The 14,618-nt window shown below is 44.2% G+C and overlaps 1 protein-coding gene across 1 annotated transcript; it reads right to left on the reverse strand.

The window, feature by feature from the left end:
• Positions 1–813: 813 nt before the first annotated feature.
• Positions 814–13,694, reverse strand: gmfb (glia maturation factor, beta). The gene is made up of 7 exons (XM_060925080.1): positions 13,586–13,694; positions 12,991–13,087; positions 10,150–10,199; positions 9,640–9,691; positions 9,459–9,539; positions 9,255–9,328; positions 814–2,661 (listed from the first exon to the last, which is right to left on the reverse strand). The coding sequence occupies exons 1-7, from the start codon at positions 13,586–13,588 to the stop codon at positions 2,590–2,592; spliced, it is 429 nt and encodes a 142-aa protein (XP_060781063.1). The 5' UTR covers positions 13,589–13,694; the 3' UTR covers positions 814–2,589.
• Between the last annotated feature and the right edge of the window lie 924 nt (positions 13,695–14,618).

Genomic DNA, 14,618 nt, shown 5'->3' on the forward strand with positions numbered 1-14,618 from the left:
ATCCTTTTTTCCCTCTATAGGCTTCCATTGATTTTTGGCCCCATTCAAATGAATGGAGTGTTAGCATGCTAGCTTTTAGCATGCTAGGATGATAGCTGTTCTGCTACAGCTCAGCAAGCACACTGCATTTTCTCTGCAGAAATGCAGTCTAGTTTTATTTTATTCTTTATAGATATATAATATTTAAATTGTTCTCTATTGGTTTTCAAAAAGATTACATTCCAAAATTTGTTTGGGATTTTTAGCTATTTTTCCCCCTTTTCCTATTGGGTGATTCCAAGTAAATAACTTTTCATGGGTTTTTTGTTTGTTTTTGTGTGTGGGCGCGTGAATCAGAAATATTTCCCAGAATCTATAAATAACTGACAGGACATTCTGACCGTCTTTCATTCAAATCACAAATATAGTGAAGGAACATTCAGGAAGGGGGGTCTTCCTGTTTCCCCAGCTGGAATGTGGGATGTGATGGAGCAGTGTTTTTCTCCTTATCCTGTTCCAGACTTTTCTTTTGCATTAATGCACCAGTTTAACTTGACTAATGAAGGACGTTTCTAACATGATGAACTCTGAAACCCTGTCCCCGGGGCGGCCCGGTCACGCAGACACCTTTTACACCTCTCATATGAATCTTTCACCTGGAGACATGGAGACATTCCAACATCATTTCGGCAATATCGTTCACATTTAAAACGATTAAACCCAGAGTGAAGGTTCCACGCTCTTTCCATCACACTGTGAAGTGACAGATGAATGCACAGCTCATCAGTGAGCGCTGAAGGCCTTGGAGATGGATGAAGTGTTCAGAAATCTAGCTCGAGTTTGTAATGAGCTGTAGTTTTATTGGGAACAGTGGATACATAAGACATTGTAGAAACCATGGAAAAGTACAAATATTCAACACAGACTTCACAGGCCAAAAAAAAATCCGAAATATTCTACACATCACAAACGTTTAAAGTCCAAAACTCAACTTCTGATCATTTTATCTTAAAGGTAAGAAACATAGATTGTTCTTTTTTAGTTAATCACATTCACAGGTTTTAAGACTGACATCATGTGGTTCATTATCTAATGAGAAAGTTTTACTGACTGTATCAGACAATAAAGAAGTGTGTGAGAGTGTGCGCGAGAGAGAGAGAGTGTGTGAGAGCAGAGGATGATTTCAGTCTGTTGTAACAAACACACACAATTTATCTGGAATGTAGTGAATAAATTTGATCCGTTACACCAACACAGTACATCTGATCTCAGCTCCGTCCCAACCGCGACAGCACAGGACTCGCTGTGTTCCAGTGTTCCTGGGGCCTGTCTTTGTTACCCACAATGCACTGGCAACGTCCACCAGATTACATCACACAGAGTGACGCTGGAGTGGAGCTGAAGAGTAAATCTGAAACTCCGATATGAAATTATATTGGTCATGTGATCACACCTTCAGATTTATTATTTCACTCGCGTCTTAATAACAGCGTCAGTCTGTTCTCTTTTGTAATAAAGAGCATTAAAAGGAAGGGAAGAACTCTAGGGCTCTCGGGAACTGAGGAGAACTTTAGTCCAAAGACAGACAACAAATCATGCAGGAGTTTCACTTCTCCACTCAGTCTCACATGTTCCCTACATTCCTTTCTCCCTACTTTCTAATTTACTGTCCCTAGTTCTCAAACGTTCCCTAATTTCCTTCTTTCTAGTGTCACTAGTTCTTAAGTGTCTTGCAGTTTTCTTCTTAGCGTCCTTATTTCTGTTGAATTGTTAAAAAATATTTTGCCCCAACATCTCAGACGTTCACTTGTATTAAGTGTCCCTAATTTAGGGGTTGAGGTTGTTCCTGGTTTACTTTCTCAACTGAAACAGTTTTGGTTGAAATTAATTTTTTTTGCAAAGTCAGTTATGAGACACTGATGATAAAACAGATGTGCAGAATCGTGTGTTCTGATTGACAGAACTTTAGGACAGTCACTGGGGTTGTTAAATGGTGCACCCACAGAGTTTTTTAACGTGGCGTGTAAATCAATCAGGGGCTCCGTCCCAAACACAAGCATTAGTGTTATAACTTTGGCCATTGTGGCTGTGTCCCAAATGGAAACATTCCTCTTTGATGACGGTTATCTGTTGTTGCAGTGCACACGGTGTGTATTCTGAGTATGTATTACCCATAATACACTGCCAGTGAACAGGTTAGGGCTCTTTAAGTGTAATGAGCACTATGTGAGTAAACACGAGCATTTGGGACACAGCCCAACATCTTCAGCAGTGATTACTGATGAAATGTGATTTTAACACACCTGCACCAGGGCAGAGTTTGTTTATCGCTCTACGCACGTGGACGAGGGTGTTTATGCCCCTCCCAAAAAAACCCAAAATAAAAAAAACAAATGAACAAGATTTTATGGTTTTAAAAATGAAAGATTGACTAAGTGTTTCTGTGATGTGTGGAAGTCTGGTCAGTATCAGTTATCTATGTAGCATTCTTTAAAAACACACATACACACACACACACACACACAGGTTAGTGTTTTAATGGACGATGGTTTCCTCTCGGAGGTGACATACAGCGCCGTGTTCATTGCTGCAACGTGACTGGACAATTTTTTAACGGAAGAAGCCGAGCTTCTCCCTCAGCCACTCCTCTGTCAGATCCTCTGTGTTCCTGATCTCAAACACCTGTGTACACACACACACACACACACACACACACACACACACACACACAATCAGAGAGTGCAGATACACACTCACCCAGGATCTTCATCTTCATTCTCGCTGATCCTGGATCTGTCCTGAACTCGACACGTCATCTTCAGAGCCCTGTTCTTACTAAAACACCACCACCATCATCATCATCATCATCATCATCATCGTCCACATTAAAGGAATGAACTGAAATCATGCTGCGATTCTGTTGAAAACTAACTCAGTACACGTAAGCATCACATCCAACACTGACACCAACCCCCTCCTGAGAGCGACTGATGAAGAACCAATGCTTCATGTTCTTCCACAGAAACTCCTGAAGCTCCAGGACTGACATTCACTCGCGCACACACACACACACACACACACACACACAGTCACTTACTGAAGGTTTATGTTGTTATTATTCATATTTTCATTAACACTCCATCCTCAGGCCAATATATAATGACAGTTTATAGTTTATCCATTAAACACTAAACGCTCACATGTTTACGATACACACTCCTCCGTCACCTACAGCTTTTCATTTTAACTGCAACTGCCTTCATCTGGGAAAAAACTCAACATTGCGGGAGTAAAATTAAGCACATGCTGAGAGTATGATGATTACAGCAGTGTTTTACTGAGAGAATACAGTGTGGGCAGAATTGACCAGGACACAAACACTGTCTGTAGATCAGCGACTGGATCAGAGCCTGTAAACTAGTGAGCTGAAGGAGTTCAACACACTGGACACGGGGGTGGGGGGGTGGACGACACAGAGAGACAGATAGAGAAAGGGCATTTCTTATCCTTGTTGGTGTGATTAGTGAAGAAACAGAATATTTAAAGCTGAAGACACAGACGAGTGTGTGTGTGTGTGTGTGTGTGTGTATGCGCACTGGCAGTTGTAGCCGTGGACCTGCACACAGGCGGCTCAGACCATAGGGTCGCTCTTCACTGAACAGCAGCAGCGGTGGAGTTCGGCAGCCATCGGAGCAGCCTTTTTTAGGATTGCACTGCTCACCTCCCTGGCTTGAGGGAGGGGCTAGAAAAAGTGCCCTAAACATTGCCTGCTCCTTACCACCCTGACCAGCTGACCACGGCCAGTGGGGACCCTGCATCTGCGGTTGAAACAAAATACCAAAGACGACGACAAGGTCAACACCTTTAAACCTTGCCACATGGAACGTTTATACACTTTGACAGGGTTGATTCGGACATACCCCAGAAACACACAGCACTTATTGCATGTGACGTCGCCAAATACAATGACATTGCTGCCTTAAGTGAGACCAGACTAGCCGAAGAGGGCGAGCTTTGTGAAAGAGGCACAGGCTACACCTTCTTTTGGAGTGGACACAGACATGAAGAGAAACGTGAAGCCGGAGTAGGTTTTCTTTGAACACGACCTTGGTTGGCAAGCTGGTCAGTCCCCCCAAAGGAGTGAATGATTGTTTTATGATGACAAGACTACAACTTTTGCATGGACAGAAGTCTGGTCACCATAGTTGGTGTCTACACCCCCACCATGACCAACCCTGACAAAATCAAGGACAAGTTTTATGAAGACCTGGATGCTGTCATCACCTCTGTTCCCACTGCTGACAAACTCATCATTCTTGGGGATTTCAATGCGAGAGTTGGCAGTGATAGCACCTCATGGGAAGGAATAAATGGGAAGCATGGAGTTGGAAATTGCAGTAGTAACAGGCTGCTACTCCTCCAGATTTGTGCAAAACATGGTCTTTTGATCACAAACACCGTCTTTTGTCTTCCCACCTGGAACATGACATCATGGATGCATCCCCGTTCCAAGCATTGGCATCTCATTAATTACGTCATCGTCAGGAAGAGGGGGACACAGGACGAGTCACGAAGGCCACGAGTGCTGGACTGATCACCATCTCATTGTCTCCAAACTCAATCTCCGTGTCCAGCCCAGGAGATGTCCACAGGGTATGAAGGTACCAAAATGCTTGAATGTCAACAAGCTGAAAATCAACAGCATCAGGCAGTCTTTTTCAGCTACTCTGGATGAATGCTTGGTGTCCACGGACTTGGATGACCAGGACATGGAATCAGCTTGGGCTGCACTTCGAGAAACTGTGCAAAACACAGCCATGGAATGCCTGGGGTCCTCGACCAGGAAGCACAAGGACTGGTTTGATGAGAACCGTACAGAGATAAACCCACTGCTTGAGGATAAACACCGTGGCTTCAAAGCGCACCTCGATGACCTGAAGTCAAAGTTGAAGAGAGATGCACTGAGGAACGTGCACAGCATTGTCCAACAGAAGCTGCGACATTTACAGGACACCTGCCTGAGTAACAAAGCTGATGAGATCCAGGGCTCTACAGACAAGAATGACATGAAAAACTTTTGCAATGGCCTGAAAGAAGTCTATGGAATGGCCTGAAAGAAGTCACCGACAAGGAGAAGATACTAGAAAGATGGGCTGAGCACTTCAACAACGTACTGAACCGCCCATCCACAATGCAGCCATTGAGCGACTGCCTCAGGTTCCACTCAATGAAATCGCTAGATGATCCACCAACCTTGGAGGAGATTCAAAAAGCACTGTGACTGCTATCCAGTGGCAAAGCACCTGGTTCAGACTCCATCCCAGCTGAAGTCTGCAAGGAAGGTGGTATGACCTGAGCCGAGAAACTCCATCAATTGTTTGAACTCATATAGCAGCACAAGACAGTTCCTCAGGACTTCAAAGATGCATCCATCATTCATCTGTACAAACATAAAGGTAATCGTCAGACCTGTGACAACCACCGAGAAATCTCCCTTCTGCCAATCGCAGGGAAGATCCTAGCCAGAGTCCTCCTCAATCGTCTCATTGCGCACCTTGAACAAGGTCTCCGAGAGCCAGTGCGGCTTTCGGAGAGAACGCGGGACTATCAACATGGTGTTTGCTGCTAGACAGCTTCAAGAGAAGTATCAGGAACAGAACATTGACCTGTACTCCACCTACGTTGATCTGACCAAAGCTTTTGACTCTGTTAGTAGAGAGGGTCTTTGGAGAATCATGGCAAAGTTTGGTTGCCCCAGGAAATTCATCACCATTGTGAGACAACTACACGATGGCATGCAGGCTAGGGTTCTAGATGACAGAGAAACATCAGATCCATTCCCTGTCTCAAATGGAGTTAAACAGGGCTGTGTCCTTGCCCCTACCCTGTTCAGTATCATTTTCTCCGTCATGCTAACAGATGCATTTGCTGACACTAACACAGGCATTGGCATCAGATAGTGCTTCGATGGTTCACTCTTCAACCTCAGGAGGCTCTTAGCGAAAACCAAGGTGAAGACACCCACCATTAATGACTTTGTTTGCTGATGGCTGTGCCCTCAATTCTGCCTCAGAAGAAGACATCAGTCCCCCCAGGATTCCGCGGGGCTTTTTTGTGATTGTTGCGGGCTAAAATGTCTGATGTTGCGGGGGTTTTTCTAAAAAATTGCGGTGTTTTTTAGGTTTTTGTTGCGATTACATTGCAGGAGGAAGTGAAAGTTGCGAGAAATTGTTGCAGTTTTCTCTTTTTGTGATTAAAATTGAGTGATATGTTAAATATTAAGTTATTACTGAAAAACTATTGATTAAAAAACAAAACCACTGAGAAATGGTCCTATAAACAACTTTACCAATATAAAAGATTACCAGGACTACAAAAATGCAGAAAAATAGGCTTTACTTATCCAAATGCACCTGTTGGTTCAAAGGTTAAAGTGCATAGAACCTCACAGCACAACATGAAGTTACCTTAAAATATAATATAAATGCCTCAGCTTTCATGTAAGAAAAAAAACCTATTAATACTAGTACTGTGTGCAGGCAGTCTCTCCTGAAGACTAAATTAAACAATAATTATAAACTAATAAAATAAATGGCTCAGGCTTCATAGAAGAAAAAAAAACAAATTTGAACAGAATCTCACAGTATGATGCTGAAGCTGCCTAAACAATGGAAAATAAAATACCATTTTGGCAAAAATGTTGGCATCCATTAATTTCTTGTATGAAGTAAAAAAAAAAAAAAAAAATGTAAAGTGCGCACAGTCCTTCACTGTAAACATAACACACTTTCAGTAACAGAATTTAAGCCTACATAAACACTGACTCGCACATGCAGTGTTGCCAGATACTGCTGACGTTTGCCAGCCCAAAATATGTTCAAAACCCGCCAAAATGCACTTAAAACTGCCCAATCTGGCAACACTACGCACATGCTGCTTCTCTTGAACATATACACAGAAGTAAGGCGGAAGGTAGTTTGTCGACGTCACCTCAAGACGACGCCAACGATTGGTCAAATTTGCAGGAAAGTTGCGGTGATTGGATATAATTGCAACACCGCCCTGAATTCGCAGGGATTGGTTGAATTTGCGTTGAAGTTGCAAATCGCAACATCGCGAAATCCTGGAGGGTCTGAGACATGCAGTGCAATGTCAACAAGTTCACTGAGGCCTGTAACAACTTTGGCCTCACCATCAGCACTAAGAAAACTGTAGTTTTGCACCAGCCAGCTCCAGGAAAGCCTTACGTTCAGCCAAACGTCACCATCAATGAGCAGCGTCTAAACACAGTGGACAAGTTCACCTACCTTGGCAGCACACTTTCCAGAAATGTCGTCATTGATGACGAAGTGAATGCCAGACTCGCCAAAGCAAGGGTTGCCTTTGGCAGACTGTACAAAAAAGTATGTGGGACAGGAGAGGCATCACCAAAGGGACCAAGATCAAGGTGTACTGGGCCATAGTTCTCACCACACTGCTCCGTGGCTGTGAAACTTGGATGGTCTATCAGTGTCATGCAAAAATGCTGAATCACTTCCACACTACCTGCCTTAGAAAACTTCTTGGCATAAAGTGGCAGAAGAAAATACCAGACATGGAGGTCTTAACCCGTGCCGGACTGCCTAGCATCCACACCATCTTGATGCAGTCACAGCTTCGTTGGGCAGGACGTATAGTTCGCATGCCAGACCACCGGCTCCCAAAGATGCTACTGTATGGCGAACTACAAGAGGGCAAGCACTCTCGCAGAGGTCAGAGAAAACGCTTCAAAGACACACTTCAAGCGTCGCTGAAGGCCTTCGGCATCAACCCCCTTTTATGGGCGCAGGCTGCTCAAGACAGAGGAAAGTGGCATTCTGCCATTCACAAAGGGGCACATTCCTGTGAAGCCAGCAGGATCGCTGCAGATGAGCACCGTCAGCAGGCCTGCAAAATCAGCGCCGACAGCGCTGCCACCATTCCGTCCTCACTGCCAGAAAACATCGTGTGCGGATTGGCTTGACAAGTCACCTTTGCACTCACAGACCCCGCCTCCACGTCCAGGATGACGAGATGGTCTTCATCGCCTTGACAGACGAAACAACAACAACTTGTGTTTGAGTTGAGATCTGAGACTCGGAGCAGATGTGTGGATCAGGACTCATTCACTGACTGTAATGGACTGAGCGCGCTCACAACCGCATTGGTGTAAATTAATCAGTTCTTTTATCGTTTGAGAAACAGAAGCAGTTCAGTTTGAGGAGATACCGAGTGTGTGTGTGTTCGCGTGATCTGAGAGAGTCACACGTGTTCATGTTACACACCAGTATTTACAGCCATACACTAATCACTACAAGGAAATGGGCGTGGTCATTCAGTTACCTTTCTGATCTTTAGAAGGAATGAATGTAACTGGGTCTTCGTGTGTGTGTGTGTGTGTGTGTGTGTGTGTGTATTCCTGCACGAAAGAATAGAAGTTTGGCCATGTTATATACCATGGATGCAAACGGCGCGCCTTTTTCACGGCTGTCTGGGGGTCTTGTGTGAATTACTAAATAAGCAAATGCCGTTACAGTCCATGAAACATAGGAAGTATAAGTATGAGAAGAAAACAGTAAATCAGAAAGCTGCGCACGTAAAGCCAATTACGTAACTTACGTTGGACTGATGGAAATCCTTGCGCGTGCAGTGAAGTGCAGTCAGCAGCAGATAATGGCGCGCAGCCAACTGGCTTTACGTGCGCAGCTTTCTGATTTACTGTTTTCTTCTCATACTTATACTTCCTATGTTTCATGGACTGTAACGGCATTTGCTTATTTAGTAATTTTAATACAGAATTTACTCTGATGAAATTATAAATCAGACATTCCAACGCCTCCCCCCCCCCCAAAAAAAAAAAAAAACCTCATCGGATCTGCACGATTCACACAAGTCCCCCAGACAGCCGTGAAAAGGCGGCATCCGCCAAAAGGCGCGCCGTTTGCATCCATGATATACACAACAATACACATTACATTACAGGGATTTCACAGACGCTCTTCTCCAGAACCACGTCCAACAGGACCCTGACACACCCACAGCAGGGGGTAGCCCAGGGAGCAGGTGGGGTTTAGTGCCTTGCTCAAGGGCACTTCAGCCATTCCTGCTGGTCCAGGGAATCGAACTGGCAACCTTTTGGTCCCAAAGCTGCTTCTCTAACCAGTAAGCCATGGCTTCACCACAATTTAATCAATTAAAAACAAACGACCTTTTCTGTGATTATAGAAGTGTGTGTGTGTGGGGGGGGTTACACTAACCTTGGTCACTTCCACAGTCTGCACCAGTTTGTTTTTGCTTCCAGCGTACATCATCTGCTGCTCTGGTTTACAGCCTGACACACACACACACACACACACTTCTATAAATCACACAAAAGGTAGTTTTATTAGAACTCTCTGTGTGTGTGTGTGTGTGTGTGTGTGTGTGTGTGTGTGTGTGTGTGCGCGCGTGTGTGCACATACCGACGGGGCTGGAGAAAATGAAGCAGAGGGGATATGACACTCGTCCATCATCATGCTGGTATTTATAACTGTACATGACAAATGTGTGCATGTTAAGGAGCCACACTGGACAGCTGTGTGTGTGTGTGTGTGTGTGTGTGTGTGTGTGTGTGTGTGTAAGATAAAGAGAGTAGGAAAGGATATCTGGGCTGTCTCTCAGGCAGTTCATCCTTCAGCTCATCAGGAGAAATCTCCTACAACATCACACACACAACAAATAAACCTGCTACAGAAATCTTTGATGAATAAACAGTGTTATTATTCGTGTAAAGAGTGTAATATAAACTCAATAAAGCGTGTTACAGTAATGATCACAGTCATGTGTTACTGAACAGTGATTAATTAGCAGTGAATAACGAGCTCCTGATCTCTGACACACTGAACATTCCTCTCTCGATCACCTGCTGCTCAAATCCTTCACACAGCGGCTGTGTCGAGTTTTACTGACCAGCTGAAAACTTTTAAATCAACTCTTTTCAGTCAGAGATCAGCGAGGCTGCCGATTGGTCAGCATCTGTATGACGTCATCAATCAGCAGTTGAAATCCAAATATATAAAAATCCATAAATGGACAAAAACAAACAAACAGCATGTTCTTGCACAGAGGTCATCTCTCTCTCTCACACACACGCGCGCGCGCGCACACACTTACTTCATACTCATCCTCCAAGACCACGAGCTGTCGATCTTTATCAATCTTCACTGCAACAAACACAGAACAAGGGTGTGATTATTATCGCGAGTGTGATTAGTATAACCAGTGTGATTAGTATAGCGAGCATGGTATTATTATAGCAAATATATGATTAGTACAATGGCTGTGCGGTTCGTATAGCGGGTGCGTGATTAGTATTCTTCGTTTGCATGTGACATCATAGCTAATTATGCATGAGGCTTCAAAGTGGAAGTGGGCCACGTTGGAGGATAGACATCAACTCATGCGGCACACCTCTACTATAGAAGATATACCAGAGAGGTTGTTACGCTCAAGAATTCCTTTTGTTTCTTCACTATACCGACTCTTTGTGCTATAATTGGATGCAGGCACAACTCTATTCGAGACAAGGGGACTTAAAGTTCTTTAAAATTCCAATAATTATAAATAATCAAGGAGAAAAAACAAGAGTTGTTCACAGAGTGTAGACGTCACTGGCTGTCCAACATAAACCGAGCTGATCTCAGCAATGAGGAAGCAAAAACCACACAAGTCTGCAGTGAACACTTTATCAATGGTAAGTGCTACGAACGAGTTATTAATGAAAGATTGCAACACTAGTGCATCTCAAAAAATTAGAATATTGTGAAAAAGTTCAATATTTTCCATCAGTTATTTAAGAAAGTGAAAATGTTATATATTATAGACTCATTACACATAAACTAAAATGTTTCAAGCATTTTTCTATTTTAATCAGTATGGCATACAGTACAAAAACATAAAAAAAAATCTCAAAATATTAGAATATTTCATTTCGAGTTTGAGTAAAACAGTATGAACACAGTGTATCTCTCGGTCTAGTTCAGTACACACAACCACAATCATGGGGAAGACTGCTGACTTGACTGTTGTCCAGAAGATAATCACTGATGCCCTCCACAAGGAGGGTAAGCCACAAAAGGTCACTGCTGAAAAGGGTGGCTGGAAAAGGTGCGCAAGCAACAGGGATGGCCGCAGTCTTGAGAGGATTGTCAAGAAAAGTTGATTCAAGAACTTGGGAGAGCTTCACAAGGAGTGGACTGAGGCTGGGGTCAGTGTATCAAGACCCATCACGACCAGACATCTTCAAGAAAGGGGATACAACTTTCGCATTCCTAATATCAAGCTACTCCTGAGCCAGAGACAATGTCAGAAGTGTCTTATCTGGGCTAAGGAGAGAAAGAAATGGACTGTTGCTCAGTGGTCCAAAGTCCTCTTTTCAGATGAAAGTACATTTTGCATTTAATTTGGAAATCACAGTTCTAGAGTCTGGAGGAAGAGTGGAGAGGCACAGAATCCAAGGTGTTTGAAGCCCAGTGTGAAGTTTCCACAGTCTGTGATGATTTGGGGGCCATGTCATCTGCTGGTGTTGGTCCACTGTATTTTATCAAGTCCAAAGTCAACACAGCCATCTACCAGGAGATTTTAGAGCACTTCATACTTCCATCTGCTGACGAGCTTTTTGGAGATGCTGATTTCCTTTTCCAGCAGGACTTAGCACCTACCCGCAGTGCCAAAACTACTACCAAATGGTTTGCTGACCATGATATTACTGTGTTTGATTGGCCAGCCAACTTGCCTGACCTGAACCCCATAGAGAATCTATGGGGTATTGTCAAGAGGAAGATGAGAAACACCCGACCCAAAAATACAGATACGCTGAAGGCCACTATCAAAGCAAACTGGGCTTCAATAACACCTCAGCAGTGCCACAGACTGATCACCTCCATGCCACACCGCACTGATACAGTAATTCATGGTAAAGGAGTCCCAACCAAGTACTGAGTGTATAAATGAATATACTTTTCAGAAGTTGGACATTTCTGTATTGTAAATCCTTTTTTTGATTGATCTTAGGGAATATTCTAATAATTTGAGATACTGGATTTCTGATTTTCATGAGCTACAAGCCACAATCATCAAAATTAAAACAAAAAAGGCTTTAAATATTTCACTTTACATGTAATGAATATAGAATATATGAAAGTTTACCTTTTTGAATTAAATTATGAAAAAAAGGAACTTTTTCATGGTATTCTAATTTTTTGAGACGCACTAGTATATAAGAAATATCGGATCGTTTAATAGCCTGGTTGTGCAGAAACTTGCCATGATCATTGAGTGTGTGAGACGACAATCAAAGGTTTCTACGATTATTTCATTTTAAAAAGAGTTGTATATAATTTTTGATGCTGCTGCTTTCATTTTGCTTTTTCTTTCCATTTGGGAAACCAGCTGATCTCTACAATTTTACAGGTCTAGACTGGGCTCCGACACAAAATACGGGCCACAACAAAATCAAAGATGGGACTAAAGCTGTAGCTCGAAATGCTCGGCTTACAGAGCGCAGAAAGAAACACCTAATTATTGAAGGATCTCCCCAAATGATCACAGAGTCAATGGAATAAGATTCATGCCAGTCCACTACCTTGAATCCTGCAGCCTCGTCGCCCGGTGAGGGCTCGTTCATCACTAAATATATTATATAGTGTGTCTTCTGAAACAGCCAAAATGATTGGTTTTAAAATAAATTTGAGAAATGACTACAAGCTTTGAAATGAAACTCCACTGTATCTTCTGGTCTGCACTCACCACTGTATATGTGTATATCATATCTCCAACATGGCAGCAGTCAATGACACAAGCAGTTTTGGTCACGTGGTTACAAACGAACAACAGTGAGCACGTGCTCCGGGTGGCGAGTTTCTGATTGGTATGACGAGTGTGTGGTTCATACAGCGAGTGTGTGATTATGAAAGTGTTCGGTCTCAGAGCTGCAGCACTCGCTGAGGGACTCACTGATGATGGCAGCGTTGCTGGTCTCCTTCCTGAAGCGGAACTTCCTCAGCTTCGTCACCAGGTCTCCGTCCACCTCACACACAACTAAAGACTCACTCTGCACACACACAGAGAGAGAGAGAGACAGAGAGAGAGAGTGTAAGTGTTATAATCTGATGACTCAGGTCAGGGGTGTGTTGTTATTGTGCGACGTTGCGTCATCAGCGCTCAGCTGAACTGCTCCTTTAACAGCGCCCTCTGCTGGAGGATCTGACACCGACTCTGGATTTCATCTGCGATCAGACGCAGATCAATCTCAGCGCGCGCGTGTCTGTTTCCACAGCGAAGGATTAATATAAACAGATTCTCAGATCCTCCCATCACCATGGCAACCTGCCAGTGAATTAAAGCTGCTGAATGTTGTGAGAGAGAGAGAGAGAGAGAGAGAGAGGAGTTAACACTCCCAGCTCACTCCTCCTGCTCTGCTCGGGCACCTTACAGCACACACACACCCGGATATCCGCCTCAGCCAACTGACTAAGCCCCGCCCCTGAGGAAAACAGGAACATGTTAATCTGAGAAACATTAAGTGAAAAAGCTGCTGATTGTCGCTCACCATTTTCCGGAGCTCACACTCTCACACCACTCAGTCTGCTCCTCTTCCTTCCCTTCCCAGGCGCGTGACTCCCGATTAGCCAATCACAGAGCACGCTGCGCTGCCCCGCGCGTGACGTCACACGTCGTGGCTTTCCTGGCGCCGTGAGCCGGTGAGCGCTGAGGCTGGAACCTGCGGGGAGGGGCGCGGCGGGGGGGGAGGGGCGTGGCGGGGAGGAGGCGGACGCGGCAGGGCTTTGTGGGAAATTTTGCATTTTGTCATGTTACATGTTCATCGCGTGCTTCGGGTTTTACTGATTTACACTACCGTTCAAAAGTTTGGGGTCACTTTGAAATGTCCTTATTTTTGAAAGAAAAGCACTGTTCTTTTCAATGAAGATCACTTTAAACTAATCAGAAATCCACTCTATACATTGCTAATGTGGTAAATGACTATTCTAGCTGCAAATGTCTGGTTTTTGGTGCAATATCTCCATAGGTGTATAGAGGCCCATTTCCAGCAACTACTGGCCCTTTTCCACTCCCCTTTTTCAGCTCTCTTCAGCTCACTTCAGCCCGACACAGCTCGCGTTTCGACTACCTTAGAGCAACACGACTCAGCTCGCTTCAGCCCTGCTTAGTACCCAAAACTCACACGGTTTTGGAGTGGGGCTGAAGCGAGCCAAACCGAGCCGAGTGGGGCTAGGGGCGTGAGGAGACACTCCCCTGTGCACTGATTGGTGAGGAGGAGTGTCCTCACACGCCCACACACACCCCGCGAGCACGCTGGGATCTGTAAACACCGTAAACCCGGAAGAAGAAGAATTACGAATTATGAGAATTTCTGAAGCCTTATGCACCTCGCCTCATCTATATGCTCTTGCCAGTATCTGTTGGCGTTGTCAGTGACAACAAGCCACAGCACCAAGACCAGCAACACTAACGACTTCGTGTCCTCCATGTTTATTGTTTACTATCCGGGTCGTGAGACTACCGCTTAAAAGATCACTGATGTCACTGTTTGCGCTACCTAACGACATCATGTGACGTCCACC

This window comes from Neoarius graeffei, chromosome 7, assembly GCF_027579695.1.
Source record: "Neoarius graeffei isolate fNeoGra1 chromosome 7, fNeoGra1.pri, whole genome shotgun sequence".
In the NCBI taxonomy this organism is placed as follows: domain Eukaryota; kingdom Metazoa; phylum Chordata; class Actinopteri; order Siluriformes; family Ariidae; genus Neoarius; species Neoarius graeffei.

Excerpts from the sequence above, each read along its gene's own strand:
- gmfb (XM_060925080.1), bottom strand. Across the intron at positions 9,540-9,639 it reads GCCTGAGAGACAGCCCAGAT|TTGTCATGTACAGTTATAAA; the intron begins ATCCTTTCCTAC and ends ACATGCACACAT. Across the intron at positions 9,329-9,458 it reads CATTTTCTCCAGCCCCGTCG|GCTGTAAACCAGAGCAGCAG; the intron begins GTATGTGCACAC and ends TGTGTGTGTCAG.